A 17,950-nucleotide genomic window follows, 5' to 3' on the forward strand; every position below is an offset into this window, starting at 1 on the left:
TATTTAAAATAATCTAATTTAATACAGTTAGGCCTATAATTTTTCAATGTAAATTATTTAATTTGATTGGTAACAGCCTAGTGTCTTATTATTTTAATTGAATATATTGATCAAATTTAAGAATTTGAAATGAAAGCTGGAGCATACAGTTAATAAAATTAGGGGGAAAATGCCCTTTATAAAAGATACAAAAAATTATTCTGAGTGTTTTCAAACAGTGATGTAATGAAACATTGACAATTTAAGTTTGAAGGGAGTAAAGCCTCTGTTTAGGCTATTAAGGAAATATAATTTTGCCAAAAGAAGAACTTTTATTTTAAATAAATGTTCATTTTAAATCAGCCTACTTCAGTGTGATATGTTACCATATTATCATGCTTAAAACTAAGAATTTGATTAATTGTAATGTGATGATCAGATGCAGATATCTAAATCAAAGAATATGGGTGGTTTGCGGGTAGATTATTTATTTTTAACAGTGGATTCGGGTGACTCAAAGTGCACCAGATTAAAGAATTTATCTTTAAAATGTACAACATTTTCTTCCGGAGGAGCAAATCTCCCGGATTTTGACAACCAAATGTTGACAGGTAGGCTGCTATATATATAGGCCTATATATGAAACATGCATTCGTGAGTAGCCTAAATCTTCGCTCTGTCATTCATGAGCTCGGAACTCGTAATTATGATATTTTCGACTCTAATTGAAGGACACATGCAGTAAACACAGCAGTAAAGTGAGTGGGTGCTTCTCAATATCCCTCCTCGTCTCCTCTCTCCTCCGTCCTCCATCCTATGACCCGGAAACCGATCGAGCTCAGCCATCTTGAAGGACATCTCAATTCTCTAATTGCACCGCGAGGAGTCGAGGATCGAGGAGTGAGGAGGCTTCCTGAGGAGTCATGAGCGAGGATACACAGGTGTATCCTATGCGGAAGAGTTTTATCGACTTAAACGTGACGCACGTCTAAATTCTCCTTCCCCTTCACATCGGTCACAATCATTTTAATGTATACTTTACCTTTGCAGTTTATATAAACCACACATCTCACATATTTCAACAGGGTATCTTGCTTTATTATTATTTATTATGAATTTCTTAAATAAACCAACTTCAACAACATAAGGGCAGATCCTTTGAGCGCTGCTGATGACGCGATGAAGTGACGCTCGAGTGATCAAGGATTCCAATGTATAAAAAAAGCTTTCATTCGATCCCTCCGTCCTTGCGTCTTTTCCTTGCAGCCTTCCCTCGCATCCTACAGGGGGAGGAGCTGAGACACGAGGAAAGGAAGCGAGGAAAGGAAACGAGGATGCACAAATAAGAAATGAGAAGCACCCTGTGTGTGAACGAGGAAGCTGCTTTACAGACACGCCTATTTTACACACGTCACTCAAACACAGAAGCAGGAAAATATTTAAACTCCTCAGTTCAGAGAAACAGAAATTGAAGTGTTGTCGAGCTGTTGTGTGTTTGTGTCTCTCTGTATTCATGCAGTAAAATGGCAGAAGCCAGAATTTCAGTGGATCAGGATGAGTTCACGTGTCCAGTGTGTCTGGATCTCCTGAAGGAACCAGTGGCCATTCCCTGTGGACACAGTTACTGTAAGATCTGTATTACAGACTCCTGGGATCAGGAGGATGAGAAGAGAGTCTACAGCTGCCCTCAGTGCAGACAGACCTTCAGTCCAAGACCTGCTTTAGCTAAAAACACCATTCTGGCTGAACTGGTGGAGAAACTGAAGAAGACTAAACTTCCTGCTGACTGTTACGCTGGATCTGGAGACGTGGAGTGTGACGTCTGTACTGGAAGAAAATACAAAGCCGTCAAGTCCTGTCTGGTGTGTCAGGAATCTTACTGTCAAACTCATTTAGACCGTCATGAGGAATATCACTCTCGTAAACCACACAAAGTGATTGATGCCACTGGACGACTGCAGGACATGATCTGCCGTAAACATGATAAAGAGCTAGAAATGTTCTGTGTCACTGATCAAGAATGCATTTGTTTGCGGTGTAAAGAGTATGAACATAAAAACCACAAAACTGTATCAACTGCAGCACAGAGGACAGAGAAACAGGTATGAACTGAGGGATTGATAACGCAGGGTCTTCAATTACTCATTTAGGCCAACTCATGTTGTCCCAAACCGGTTTGACTCACTTTTCAGACTGGATCAAGATATCCAGCTTTATGAATGAATGAATGAATGAATGAATGTATGAATAATGCATGAATGAGGTGTGTGTGCGTGTGCGTGTGTGTAAAGAAATGCGCTTGTGAAGTCGAACTGCCTCGGACATGGATCTACACAAAATAGTAGCTTTTTACTTTTATCTGGGCTTAACAAAAAGAAAATTCGACAGGTGCCATAACCGTGCCAATCTACCAACATGCATTATCATGCGTTGCCTTTAAGCACAGACTCCGCCGGAGTAGGTTCACAATCTGGTCGAGACTTTATGTGGCAGTGTTTTTAACGTGTTTTCGTGCTCGTGGCGTCGCCTATAATAACACTATCTGGGTTGAGAACACTTAACAGTAACCGCACTGTCTCCCTCTTCACCATACGTTCTGGATACATTTTAAGTTCACCATTCTGTAGGCTATCCAATAATTTGGCCGGATCCCGTGATTTCCTCAAATATAATAATAACCACTGGTGGTGGTTGAGGAGAGATTCCCTGAAATGATTGTAAAGCGCTTTACAGTAGACATATGAAAGCGCTATATGCCTCATTCATTCATAAAGCTGGATATCACGATCCAATCGGAAAGGTGTTTTCGCCTGTAGGCTAAAGTCTATTCCGGCGCAGTAGCCTATAACGTCATATAGCCTAATGCCTTTTGTTGAAAGCCCAGATAAAAGTAAAAAGCTATTATTTTGACTTTAATCTCGAAATATTTCTTTTTAGGCTATTCTCGAAATATTATTCTGACTTTATAACACGCAATTGCGACTTTATATCATGCAATTCTCTCTTTATATCTCCCAATTGCGACTTTTTATCTCACAATTGCGAGTTTACATCTCTCAATTCTGACTTTATTTCTCAGAATTGCGAGATATAAAGTCAGAATTGCGTGAAATAAAGTTGCAATTGCATGTTATAAAGTCTTTATATCACGCAATTCTGACTTTATAACACATAATTGCGAGTTTATATTTGCAATTCTGACATCTTTTCTCAGAATTGTGAGATATAAACTCACAATTGTGAGATATAAAGTCCAATTAAGGGAAAAAAGACGGACTTTTTTTTTAACCTCAGAATAATTTATATCTCACAATTTTGACTTTATAACACGCAATTGCGACTTTATTTCTCAGAATTGCGACTTTATATCTCAGAATTGCGACTTTATCAGAATTGCGACTTTATTTCTCACAATTCTGACTTAATATCTCGCAATTCTGAGAAAAAAAAGTCACATCTCTGACTTGATATATCGCAATTGTGAGGAAAAAAAGTCCGAATTGTGAGATAAAAAGTGGCAATTTTTATTATTTATTTATTATTCAGTAGCGGAAACAAGCTTCCATAACTCATGAAGTAGCCTAACGCAATATTTTTACTCTAATAGCTTATCTTTCCCCACACGAACTGTGATCATGCACAACGAAAAAACATGAGAACTGGACGCGCGAATGAGTCTAAAAACACTTTGAAATCACTCGAGCCAGACGATCAAATAAATAAAATAAATAAAACATAATCTCCTTATTTGTTGCATTATTATTATTTTTCGGTAACTCTGTCTACATGTGCTGAAAAAAATGTGAAATAATATTTCATAAAAACCTTTAAATTTGCCAAAGAAGTAAGGTAACACCAGAAAAAAAAAAAAAAAAAAAAAATGGTATGCCGTCTTTAAATAAATGCGCTAAAAATATAAAAAATCATTAAGCTGTCATTTATGCGTATTCATAAAGTCAAAGGGTAATCTAATAATGTGGTGTTAGTTTCAATGTTGGAAAAAGAAATCAATTTTAAGACATCTTGCCATACCAAAAGTGGACGTTTCTGTAGAATGACCCAAATGCTAGATTTTTTTTTTTTTTTTTACGTTGCGGTTCAGGGCTTCCGTAATACGTACATAGGCTATATATATACGGGGTGCGATTTGTAAAAAAAAAAAACAGAATCGGGGGATGTTTTGAAACATTTTTATTCATAAAAATAAATCATGAGAACACGAACTTCATCACTGCATTTGCAGGAATTGTAAAATCTTTTTTCTTATTAACTAATTATGGAAGCTTGTTTCCACCACAAAATAAAACATTTTAAAAGATAATTGCGACTTTTTATCTCACAATTGCGAGTGTCACGGTGTGACAAATAGCATATGGAACTTATTCCCGTTGAAGCAGTGTTCCCGTTGGGACACTTTGAGTGTAACACCGTCCCCAGGCCTGTGTGTGCGTCTGTTGCCATGACAACCCTAAATGACAGATTGACGACAGGTGTGGGGAATTTACTCTGAGAGTTTGGGTGAGGCCCCGTCAGCATTTGAGAGAGTATAAAAAGCAAGAGAAAGAGACTGTTTGGGGTGGTTTTTCTCCCCCGTGAGAAGTCGTTTTATTGGGTGGTTGCAGTTATTGGAGGACTGGTGAATGAAGAGGAGAGTGTTGACTTGATGAGGGACTCGAGGACAACAGAAGGAGAGTGAAATACCCCGTTTGCATTGGAGAGGAGCTAAGTAACCGAGAACTGAGTCTCGTAATTGTATGCGTTCGACACTGAATTGGATGTGGTTTGGAGTGTTTGGATCACGATCATAAATATCACTGAGTGGATTGTATTGATTCATTACCGATCTCTTATCTCTCCCTATTTAATATATATAATCTTGGAGCTGGGAAAAATTAGTCGTATCCAACAACTAAAGAATGTTGAAATTTTTTTTTTTTTTTTGTTTTTTTTTTTTTTTGTTTGGTACGGTTCGCTTTCACACTGCTCTTTTTAAATGCTGGCAGTGGCAGGTCGTAGCGCCACTTCCGGTGGCATCGCCAGATGCCGTGGCAGCTGCCAGTCGTTTCTGGCAGCTGCCAGATTTCTCGCGGCAGATGCTTTACAGTCTATGGGCAGATGCCATGGTTTTTCTGGCAGTTGCCAGATTTCTCGCGGCAGATGCCATGGTTTTTCTCGCTGTTTTTGCTGTTTGCTCGGTAAAAACTACACTGTTCTCAGTGGCGTGCGGTGGTGTTTTTTTGTTGTAGTTGTTGTAGTATTATTATTATTATTATTATTATTATTATTATTATACATTTTTATGGATCAGCTGCCAGAGTTAGTGCCAAGAGTCACAATCGTTTGTCTCCTTTTATTTTTAAATGAAAGATTTGATTATGCATATTATATACCAGCAAGCAGATGCGATTAAAATATGAACCCAATAAGCTACATTGCAGAAGTATTTAATAAAGAACATATGAACATACACACAGTCACTAGTATGTAAGTAATTGTCCAACAGCGACACCCGCTGGTAAAGTTAAAAAGAACAGCTGAACATCAGTTGACAAAAAAAAAATGTTTGTATTGTTACTGCCTTTTGTTATTATTTTGGAATATATCTAAAAATACGTAAAAACACTAACTTGATGACATTTATTGGTTTTGATAAACAGAATATTACACAGTGTAAAAATACAAAATATAATTGTATTTGGCCTTTTTAGTGTATTGTTTATTTAAGGGAAATGTGACAACATATACACATACACGAAGCCGGAGGGCTTAAAGTGCAAGACAGACTCATATTGAAGAAATAACTTAAAAAGTACCAGGAAATCCCTAATATGGACAAAAGCATCCAGCTATCACTGTATGATCTGAATAAAAGGCAGAAACCTTTGGAAACATGAAGGCATTAAACACACGATTGCGACCATATGGTTTATTTGTACTTTTTTTCAATCATCTCCAGGTCATTTTATGGTAAATTACCAGGTAAGTTTATGAACAATTCAGTGCTACCCTGACATAGCATTTATTACAGTACAAAAACTATTGTCTTATATTTGATGATGAATTAAAAAAGTGTTTGTAGTACATTAACAAATCATTTATTGGTTATTGTCCAACAGTGTATCTGATTTCTAAGCCAATTAGAAGAAAGACATAAGAGAAAAAAAAATAAAGTTTCTATATTCTTATAAACAGTATCATATATATATATATATATATATCATTTTTATCCCACTCACTTCTGAAATATGCACCTGTATAGTATACACGTGCATATATACTGTCTATACAGCTAAGCACTCCTTATGTGTTCTTTATGGGAAAATGCTGTTTAGCTTATTGGGTTCATATTCTGATCGCATCTGCTTGCTGGTATGTAATATGCATCATCAAATCTTTCATTTAAAAATAAAACTGTGTAGTTTACAGCAGAAACGGCGATAAACGATTGTGACTCCTGATACGAACTCTGGCAGCTGATACATAGAAATGTATTATAATAATAATAATAATAATAATAATAATAATAAAAAAAAAAATCATAATAAATAACACACCTGTGGGAACTTTGCATTATTAAAACAAAATCGATCGCCACTATGAACAGTGTAGTTTTAAACAGCTCCAAAAACGGCGAGAAAAAAACGTGGCATCTGTCACGAAATCTGGCAGCTGCCACAAACTCTGGCAGCTGCCACGGCATCTGGCGATGCCACCGGAAGTGGCGCTATGACCTGCCACTGCCAGGGAGAGCGCAGGCCCTGCAGGCAAAATGTGTAAATAAAACCACACGTGTGCTAAGGTCGTCCATTCATTGGACAGGAATTCTCAAGCAGGGAAAAGCAGGAAGTGCACAAACAGGCTCAGCATGGAGATATTTGTAATGTAATATTTGTTATTTTACTGATTTGGTGTTATTCTCTACAAACGCAATATGAATAAACTATATGGTATAGATAAAAGCCCGCCCGCACCAACAATTGATTGCTTGGGTCCTTACCTATTTTTTACAGTCTATGGTCCTTACATGCGCTTCGTGAGGCACACTAGCTGGCACACGCACGCAAGGTCTCTCGCTCCCTCTCTCTCTGCCGTGCGCGCGCTCTTGCTCGCTCGCTCGCTTTAGACACCATTATGCCAAAATGTCCGTATCCTCATAAGAGCAGTCAAATAAAAGGCTCAGTTTTCTGCAATTGGGTCGGTTCATGTTCACACCGTAAACGAACCCTACCAGAGTTCGTTTGGAACCGTACCGAGATCACCTCTTCAGCTGGGTCTCGGTTCGATTGTTTGGTCCGCACCCGAGTTCGATTGCTGTATTCACACCTGCCCAAAAGGTCCGCACCAAGGGGGGAAACGAACTAGAGTTCGATTCAATCGAACCAAACGAGGCAGGTGTGAATACACCCAAATTCTAAACACGATTAAAACTGCTGAAAAACATTGAATTGAACACAAAATTTATGTCTTTCACAATATGGGGTTTGTTTGTTGCTTCGGGCCCCTCGGTTGAGATCCCTCAGGAACACTGTTGGGAAATGAACTTTCATCAGATCCATGTACTGAATGTTCTCATGTGGCTTTAAGGAGACAGGTTGGTAACAACGTTAGAAATGCCATTCAACTGTTATGAAAGCCAATCAACCGACTCTCTCTTTTATCTTTTATTGTGTTTTTTTTACACCTCTCTTCCAGATAAACATGCCCTGGTCACTGGTGCTCTTTGCGTGTAGGTCAAAAATTACCTTTTTTTTTTTTTTTTTTTTTTACTTTCAATGGAATGAATATACAATGTTTTTTATTTAATATTTTGTATTTTTAGGGGATTTTATGTCACTAAATTATATTTACACTGTATTTATAATCCATTTATTTTTTCCAGACACATTTTTACCAATTCCAAACCACATTAATCTTAACTACAATTCATTTTGTATTTAATAATTCATAAGTAATATAGAATTGTTCATCAAGGCTGGAAATTAAAAAAAAACCTTATATTCAGATGTGCATAATTATTAGGCACGTTGTCTTTTACAGTTAAAATAAGCCAAAAAAGAGAGGTAAAGAATACTATAAAATGCACGCTTAAGAATCACAAGCTGAAGTGTAGTAAAATACATGAAGAATTAATCTACCAGAATATGGCATTAAGTTTTAGGAGTTCATTTTTAAAAATTAACTCCCAAAACTTACTGATGAAGATGAATTCTTCAAACAGTGGAACAAGAGGATGTGATGCTGGTCCTTCAAGAGTCAGTCCCAATCTGTCTGTCCATAAAGCCTCTAAAAACCGTCTTCATGTATTTTACTACACTTCAGCCTGTGAACCCAAGTCTCTGAGATCCTGATATCTTGCTCTTCTGGGCCCGGTTTTTCAAAAGGTTTAATCCGGATAAAATTGATCCGGATTTAGTAATCCTTTTTTTTGCGATCCGTGATCACGTAATCCAGCTTACTTTTGAGCCAGTTTTTCAAAGCAACATCGGATTGGATCAATCTGATCCGGATAGGAACTTTTCAGGATCACCAAATCCTGTTTACTAGAGCCTTAAATGGAACCAACAGTGTAGCCTACTGGCTTAGCAAAGAACAACAGTTGGCAAAATACCGGTGGCCACAAATAACCATTGTTTATTTTAATTTTAAGAAACAGAAACACTGTAATAAACAGAAACATTTTACTTTCCTTATTTTGTTATAATGTTAAATTGTAGATTTTGTTGTTTTACCATATCTCATTAGATGTGACATGCTTCATATATGCTTCAGATATGAAGAAATGTATATATCATCAGTAAACATTGATTTTGTGATCATTCACTTAAAAAAAAAACCTCTCTGGTTTTATTTGGTTCGAAAAATCACAACTGAATCCACCCTTCTGATGGGATCAGGATAATCCTGTTTTTTTGGATCAAATAGATCCCAAACCGAGTTCAAAGTTCTGAAAAACCCAAAGGGCAGGTTTGATCCAGATCAAATTTAAGATCGGATTACATGATCTGATCTTAGTTCAGAATCCCTCTTTTGCTTTTGAAAAACCCATTTCCAAGGTTTGATCCAATCCGTGATCCGAAATCCCACTGGATTACTTTTGAAAAACTGGGCCCTGGAGACTCCAGGTAAGTTGCAGTTCTGGAAAATGGTGGCGCTGGAGACTAAAGGGTTCCTGATGGTTTCACACTTAATTATTTTGCAGTTAAAGGGACACCAGGCAACTCTGAGAGTTTTTTCTCTACGAAGCTCCCCCTAGTGTCTGGTAGTAAATGCTTCCATACACTCTGTCATAAAAACGAACTGTTGTCACCCCACCCCCCTCGCCACGAGCAACCCAGCTGATCAGCTGTCAACCCAGCTGATCAGCTGTCAACCCAGCTGAGCAGAGGAACCGGCTATTTCAAAACCAGTTATGTCTACCGAGGCAAGTAAAGCAATATTTTCTTTCCAACTGATGGCTTTTTTTTTTTTTTTTTTTTTTTTTTTTGTCATGCATACTAGTATTTTTACCGGGAACGAACGATATGAACGAGGCGAACTACTGCTTTTGTGTTTGTTTGTTTTTGGGAGAGTGGGCATGAGCATAAAAAATATATATATATATATATATCGGAGGCTAATATTTGTCTAAAGTTATATTAGCAAGGTTCATCTAGTAGAATGACGGTTACCTTGTCTAAGAAAACATAAGAACGTTTTTTCTAGCTCGATCATGATATGTGCAACATGTTTATTGCCTATTATCAGACGCGTTGACTTGGTGACATAAAATAAAAGTGTAAGTTACACAAATAAAACCGACAGAGGAACGGCCACACAACTTACAGAAATCAAACGTGTTTGCTAATGACAATGCCTAACATCACAGTTATAGTATAGCGTAACGTAAGCCCGTAACAGACAGCGATCATAATAAAAAAAACTTTACAGACAATAGCAAACATCCTGAGGTCACAATTACTTGAAATTTAAATATTAAACACAGCTTATTCCAAAGATACTTACAAGTGCAACAGCAATAAGGCCAGGTCAGCATCCGTTTTGCAGGCTTCTGTTTCTCTCAGTTCTCACCATTCTGAAAAAGCCGGTCCGATATTTAACTTTACTCGAGTCTGACTTATTGCTCGGTCAGTCTCCCGTTTCCTCTTTCGTTGGTCCTCCGACAAAGATTTCCTAGCTTTCGGCTTCTTTTTACAGGCTCAGCCATAACTAAATCTATCGTTGCCCTTTGCTTACCTAGCCGGTGCTTGAAGGGGGGCGTGTAATTACGTGTGCAGTGCCGTCAAGCAATTCGTTACATCGCGAGACCTGATATCACGCGATACTTCCTGACACCGACCCGCGTCCCAAAGTTGCAAGTGAGTTTTTTTCGCTCACGGGCACCAGGGGGGTGCGAAACCACCACCATTCAACCCGAAATAAGTAATATAACCATTCCACTGACTCCGAAGCTGTTCAGTTAAGGTTAAAAAGTTACCTAGATCCCCTTTAACATGTGTCTTTTCTTCTCCACCTGATTTTGTCTGACCCTGCTGACCCAATGAGGATTTCACTGTCCAATGGTCATGGTCCTTCTCATGGGCATTTAATAATTTGTGACTTTTCAGTCTGAGTTAAATCTCTTTTTTTTTTGGCTTATTTTATCTGTAAAAGAAAACGTGCCTAATAATTATGCACACCTGAATATAAGGCGTTTTCATTTCCAGTCTTCATGTACAATTATATATCCCTTAAATATATTAAATACAAAATAAATAGTAATTATTAAGCTTAATGTGGTTTTGAATTGGTAAAAATGTGTCTGAAAAACAAAATATGATCAGAAAATCAAGGTGCCTAATAATTCTGCACACACTGGATGGTCACATGTGGTTTGGCTGTTGTTCCTGTCTCCCTGTAGTAGTCTTGGCTTTCCTATTGAAGACAAAAGCAGAAAAACAAATATTAACTTAATCTGGTTAATGCACAATATTGCTACTATTGTGTACTATAGTAAATGTTGGTAAACATTTTTCATCTCTTAAGCTTGGCTAATGTTAATTCCGTTAACGTTACCTTTTGTAAACTACTGTAGCACACCATTCAGGTAACTGTTACAGTATACATTCTGTAATGTGTTACTTACTGCAGTTGTCAACTAACTAGACAACTAGCCAACAAATGTTAACTCCTACTTAATTACAGCCCACAGAACATTTAGGGGAAAAGACGGAAATAAAAGCTTGGCCTATTTTCACTAAATTACACGCGTCAAAATGCTAGGTTTATATGTAAACAATAACGAACAGAGCTATCTTAAATTATGCTGCAGCATACATAAACAGTTAACGTAAAGAAATACAAATAATCCAGTATTTTACTTACCAGAATCGAAATGTGTGCTGTATTGCTAGTTGCGTATTCAGCCTTCTCGCTTCACTGATGTAATCCAGGCGCGTTTTTCAGGAATTTAAACATTTTAATTTCCCAAAAAAATTCGTTTCGGGCCAGAAGGAGGACCCAACTAACGAGCAACAAGGACCTAATTTTAATTTAGATATTCTAAATAGCAGGATTAAATAAATTATCGCAATCCCACTGTACATCAAGCGCATCCCGCCATTGTTTTGAATGCGCTCGACAACTAACCGGAAACGTCCTAGGGCCAAATACGTCACTTCCTTAAACAGACGAAAGGCCGTTGAAATGGTCTATAAATGGTAGGGGTGTAACGGTACGTGTATTCGTACCGAACCGTTTCGGTACAGGGCTTTCGGTTCGGTGCACGTGTGTACCGAATGACTGAATGCAATATTTTGTGTGCGGAACATAGGTACATTTTCGTGTTTCCACACGAACATATTAAGTGGCGGAAGTCTCCGCGTTCAGCGCAAATCCCGCCCTGCAGCTGATTCTAATGTTTTTTCCTATTAGACATTCTCTGGTTTTACCCGTGTTTTACCCGTCGTCACTGTAACAATGAAATAGACTGCATGGCGAAAAAAAGCTTTTCCGCTTCGTGTGCGCCGCCGCACTCTCCGTTCCGTGGCGCGCGCGCGCGCGCGTGTGTGTGTGCGTGTGTGTGTGTGTGTGTGTCGACGACCCGCTGCGCTCTCTGCTCAATGTTCGAGTCCGTGTTTGCGCTGCGCGTTCTGCTCTGTCGTTAACGGCCCAAACACTCCAATCATGTACCAATCACGCACTGGAAAAGCAAAGTCCGCTCAAATAAGGTGAAATTTCTCAGTAGTAACTTAGATTTCTGTTTGCTGAGCTGGTATAGTCATGCTGGCAACAATGGTAAAATGACCTGCTCTGATCACATGCTCTGGTAATAATAGCTTTATACTATAGCTTTGGACTATATTTTATTTTGATAATTATTAAAAAAGTGGAAAAAAAAAATCTTACATTTATTATGTTGATTGATTATTGAAAAATAATAATACATTAATATATTTGTTTAATATTATTTTAATATAGGGCTATTTTCTGTTCCTGCACTGTAATCATAGTTATTTATTTATATTTTTCATTATATTTTATTATGTGATATTGGTTTGAGACTGAGAGTATTTTATTTAGTGGAGAACTTTGCAGCAGTATTTTATTTCTTATTCTTTTTTTATTTTATATCTATTTTATTATATTTTATTAAAAAGTGTTTAAAAAAGTGTAAACAAATTGTTAAAAAAAGTTTATAGTAATAAACAACCTGCAGTTTAATGTTTGCATTTCTTTCCCTTACTGTACCGAAAATAAACCGAACCGTGACTTTAAAACCGAGGTACGTACCGAACCGTGATTTTTGTGTACCGTTACACCCCTAATAAATGGTGATGTGAACTCTGCCTGTGTCTGTGAAGAAAAACATCCCAAAACATCCTCAGCAGCATTGATGATCGCGGCCCCCTCAGACAGAGACCCAAGGGTGAGTGCTGGCTTTAAATTGCACTTCGTGAAGTGAGTTTGCAGTGCCTAAAATTGACGTTTTCCCCCACATTATATGCTTGAAGTGGAATTGTCGTGTGTGTGGAAGATGCATTCCTTTTTGCCATGCACTCTCCATGTGCTATGCTGGTCGACTGTTAATAGTGAGAGTTCTGTGACATTGATCTGTTCTAACTGTCTGGATGTTGAGGAATTATCATCTGGGATTTGAATGAACCACTCTGTTTGCGCTAATTGGAGAGGAGATGCCCTGTTGAAATGTTCACTGTCTGTCTCAGTAAAAGCCCTGTGCAGCCTGTCGACTTCGAGTCTGCTGTATCCCTGCGCCTCATCTATACTGTGAGAAGTGTTCGTTCCTTTCAACGCATGCGAACTGTATACTTGTCTGAAGCATTCATTCTGTTTGTCTCAGTAGAAGCCCTGTTGCCACCTGTCGACTTGAGTCTGCTGCATCCTTGTAGCCCACCTGTGCTGAGAGAAGTGACTGTCCCCCTGTCACGAACATGAGGCTGGCACGCTCTGTCTGAGATATCCACTCTGTCTGTGTCAGAAGAAGCCCCGTTCAGCTTGTCGACTTTGAGTCCGTTACCACTTTGTAACCCCCTTGTATTGGAGAAGTGCCCGCCCCCCGCTGCGAGCGTGGGAACAGTGTGCCGTGTTGGAGTCGCCATTCAGTGCGTCCCCTACCTATTTACTCACCGGCTCGCCGTGTACCTGCTTAAGGCCCTGCTCTGGTGTTACAAAGAAAGTAGAAGAGCCTGACCACACCTCTCCCAAGGAAGATTCCCCTAGCCATCCTACCTTAAGACCGTGTACCTGCCGTATACGTACCTGACTGTCCATCCGCCCCAAATTCCGCGCCTGTGAAAGAAGGAAGGAAGGTTGGAATTACCTATTTACCAGAGGAGACTTACCGGACCACTCACTTGCCAACCGCATCCCCACCTTAAGGCCGTGCACCTGCCGTATACGTACCTGACTGATATCCACTCGCCCCAAATTCCGCACCTGTGAAAGAAGGGAGGAAGGTTGGAAGTACCTACTTACCAGAGGAGACTTACCGGACCGCTCACTTGCCAACCGCATCCCCACCTGTGAAAGACCTACTTGACCACCCACCTGTTCGCCGTCCACCTACTGCAGGGTCCGCACTGAGGAAGAGGGTGGGAGAGTCCCCGGTCGCTGCACCGTTCACCTTCAATCCCTGAGGGCAACAAAGAAGATTTTAGATTAGGATTTCCAATTTGCTTTTACTTCGAAATAAAACTTGTTAAATTTATTCTCTGTCTCTGACTCTTCCCTCTGACACGCTCCTCGAGGTGGTCCTGGTTCAGGGGTGGGCGCCGTCTAGCTTGGCCCACCCGACCTGTGACACGAGTTTACATCTCTCAATTCTGACTTTATTTCTCAGAATTGCGAGATATAAAGTCAGAATTGCGTGAAATAAAGTCGCAATTGCATGTTATAAAGTCTTTATATCACGCAATTCTGACATTATAACATAATTGCGAGTTTATATTCGCAATTCTGACATATTTTCTCAGAATTGTGAGATATAAACTATTCTGAGGTAAAAAAAAGAAAAAAATCCCATACTTTTTCCCCCTTAGAATTGGACTTTATATCTCACAATTCTGACTTTATAACACGCAATTGCGACTTTATATCATGCAATTCTCTCTTTATATCTCCCAATTGCGACTTTTTATCTCACAATTGCGAGTTTACATCTCTCAATTCTGACTTTATTTCTCAGAATTGCGAGATATAAAGTCAGAATTGCGTGAAATAAAGTTGAAATTGCATGTTATAAAGTCTTTATATCACGCAATTCTGACATTATAACATAATTGCGAGTTTATATTCGCAATTCTGACATATTTTCTCAGAATTGTGAGATATAAAATTCTGAGGTAAAAAAAGAAGAAAATCCCATACTTTTCCCCCTTAGAATTGGACTTTATATCTCACAATTGTTTATATCTCACAATTCTGACTTTATAACACGCAATTGCGACTTTATATCATGCAATTCTCTCTTTATATCTCCCAATTGCGACTTTTTATCTCACAATTGCGAGTTTACATCTCTCAATTCTGACTTTATTTCACGCAATTCTGACTTTATATCTCGCAATTCTGAGAAATAAAGTTGCAATTGCATGTTATAAAGTCTTTATATCACGCAATTCTGACTTAACACATAACTGCGAGTTTATATTTGCAATTCTGACATCTTTTCTCAGAATTGTGAGATATAAACTCACAATTGTGAGATATAAAGTCCAATTAAGGGAAAAAAGACAGACTTTTTTTTTTAACCTCAGAATAGTTTATATCTCACAATTTTGACTATATAACACGCAATTGTGACTTTATATCATGCAATTCTCTCTTTATATCTCCCAATTGCGACTTTATTTCTCAGAATTGCGACTATATCTCGCAATTGCGACTTTATTTCTCAGAATTGCGACTTTATATCGCAATTGCGACTTTATTTCTCAGAATTGCGACTTTATTTCTCACAATTCTGACTTCATATCTCGCAATTCTGAGAAAGTCACATCTCTGATTTGATATATCGCAATTGTGAGGAAAAAAAAGTCAGAATTGTGAGATAAAAAGTGGCAATTTTTATTATTTATTTATTATTCAGTAGCGGAAACAAGCTTCCATAACTCATGAAGTAGCCTAACGCAATATTTTTACTCTAATAGCTTATCTTTCCCCACACATATGAACTGTGATCATGCACAACGAAAAAACATGAGAACTGGACGCGCGAATGAGGCTAAAAACACATTGAAATCACTCGAGCCAGACGATCAAGAGTGAGTGAGTAATCAAAAAACCTTTGCTTTAGCCTCAATTGAGTGAAACACCGTATGTGTAACTTCGGCCATTCTCAGTGGTGTGACTGGGACACTAACTCTGCTTGTCATCATAGAAACAGATAATCAGATTGTGATGTTTATTCCCGCTTCAGTAATATGCTGAATATGCTGCCTTCCTTTCGACATCGACACAGCTCCACTCCCCAGGCCAGCGGACCTGCAACCGTCTCGCAAGTGTTGATAGGCTATTACTCGTGAGGTGTAACCAATCAGATAGCGCCGTGGGCGGGACATTGAGCAAGTCTGCAGAGTGGTGATTACTCTGGCTGCGGCTGCGCAGCTTTATCAGAGCCAGCCAAAGTAGCGCATTTTAAAATAAACTTGACTTTAATCAAACCATGGATCCGTGATAAGTTTTGTGATCCGTCTCGCCACTATGTAGTAGCACTGATCACTTTGAGGGGGGGATAAATTTATCCCCACCGGGGATACAAATAATTACGCGCAGAGGCAGGGATACATTGACCAGAAAGGGGGAAATCCCACGCACCCCCCCCCCCCCCCCCCCCCCTTCATGTAGGATTGCACTTGGAACTAGGTGGGACAAGACCCATCTCTGTCCCAGCTTTAACCCAGTAGACATTTGTATGTGGGGCCTATGTAGGTTTGAAATGGGCTGGAAAAAATGGGCTCTGTATGGGATTGTCCGCGGGTTCCATAATGGCCCCATACCAACTGCCCACATGGATTTCATATAGGATGGCACTTACAAAAAGGTGGGCCCCAACTGGGCAACATGCACAAGACCCTTCTTGGTCCCAACTTTAGTTTTTTTGTGGGTACTACATGGGCCGAAATATGGGCTGTAAGTGGGTTTGTCCATGGGTTCCATGTTGGCCCCAGCAACTTACTTAGGTTTTATGCAGGATTTCACAGGGCTTTAGGTGGGGCCCAACTAGGAATCATATGCATGTGGCCCAACTAGGGATCATCTGGGTTCCATCTAAATGAGTAGCAACACCACACAAACAAGTTTTAAAGCATTAGAGCACACAGTGAGATTGAAATCTTTTCAAATTTAAATTTTATTGAAATTGCCCATCATATTATGCTATATTCTGAAATTCCAGAGACAATATTTAAAGAAGCAGATATATGTCAGATTAAAGAGTATCTCTTTAAAGTTATATACCTAATTGTTAAAATACATACTTTTAACCTGTATTTGACCCAGTATTTACTGAAAGCTTTGAACATTTGAACAGGAAATAAATTGGGGACAGTTAGAAGCAGCAACTACAGCTTACACTGCAGACAGTCATTTGTGCATTCTAGACACTGTCCTCCTCCATCTCTTGTCCCAGACTATTTTGAGTTCCTTCTCAGTTTCTTGCCAGTTGATCTGAGCAGTCTTCTTAAAGGAGAACTCCGGTCAATTTTAACATTGAGCTCATTTTTTTGTAAATTTGGAGTGCTGTCAATACAGAGAACAACGACAAAAATCGGTGTTGCCTACACCGAGTTATCCTCTTTTTAAAATTTGCACCCTGTTGACTTCAATGGGGCAAGTTTTAAACCTGCTTTTAGCCTCTTAACATCCTTGATGTGTCATTACAAGTGCACAGGTCATGTGAGTGATTCCTTCGGAGTGAACACGGGTCAATCTGACTGCAGTAGATGTGAAAGATATGAATAAAAATATTTATTTAGCCAGCGCACATACCTGTATTTACATCCTGTTTTCGGTCAAAGTCCATAGTAATCGATTGTCGAGTTCACGCGCATGATCATAGGTACTAAACCAATGCGCGTGAACTCGACAATCGATTACTATGGACTTTGACCGAAAACAGGATGTAAATACAGGTATGAGCGCTGGCTAAATAAATATCACTTTTATTCATATCTTTCACATCTACTGCAGTCAGATTGACCCGCGTTCACTCCGAAGGAATCACTCACATGACCTGTGCACTTGTAATGACACATCAAGGATGTTAAGAGGCTAAAAGCAGGTTTAAAACTTGCCCCATTGAAGTCAACAGGGTGCAAATTTTAAAAAGAGGATAACACGGTGTAGGCAACACCGATTTTTGTCGTTGTTCTCTGTATTGACAGCACTCCAAATTTACAAAAAAATGAGCTCAATGTTAAAATTGACCGGAGTTCTCCTTTAAGAGCCTCTGCAAAACAAATTTGTTTTTTTAGAG

The 17,950-nt window shown here is 38.9% G+C and overlaps 1 protein-coding gene across 1 annotated transcript in view; it reads left to right on the plus strand.

Annotated features, from left to right (window-relative positions):
* Positions 1–1,502: 1,502 nt before the first annotated feature.
* The window catches only part of LOC307150435 (tripartite motif-containing protein 16-like), a gene marked incomplete at its 5' end in the record, with an annotated part of 153,144 nt that continues 136,696 nt past the window's right edge, over positions 1,503–17,950 (plus strand). The window contains one exon of the mRNA XM_079857684.1: positions 1,503–2,081. Within this exon, the coding sequence (XP_079713810.1) occupies positions 1,503–2,081 (579 nt within the window). The remainder of the gene's footprint in view (positions 2,082–17,950) is intronic.

This window comes from Squalius cephalus (assembly GCF_949319135.1).
Source record: "Squalius cephalus genome assembly, chromosome: 1".
NCBI lineage: Eukaryota > Metazoa > Chordata > Actinopteri > Cypriniformes > Leuciscidae > Squalius > Squalius cephalus.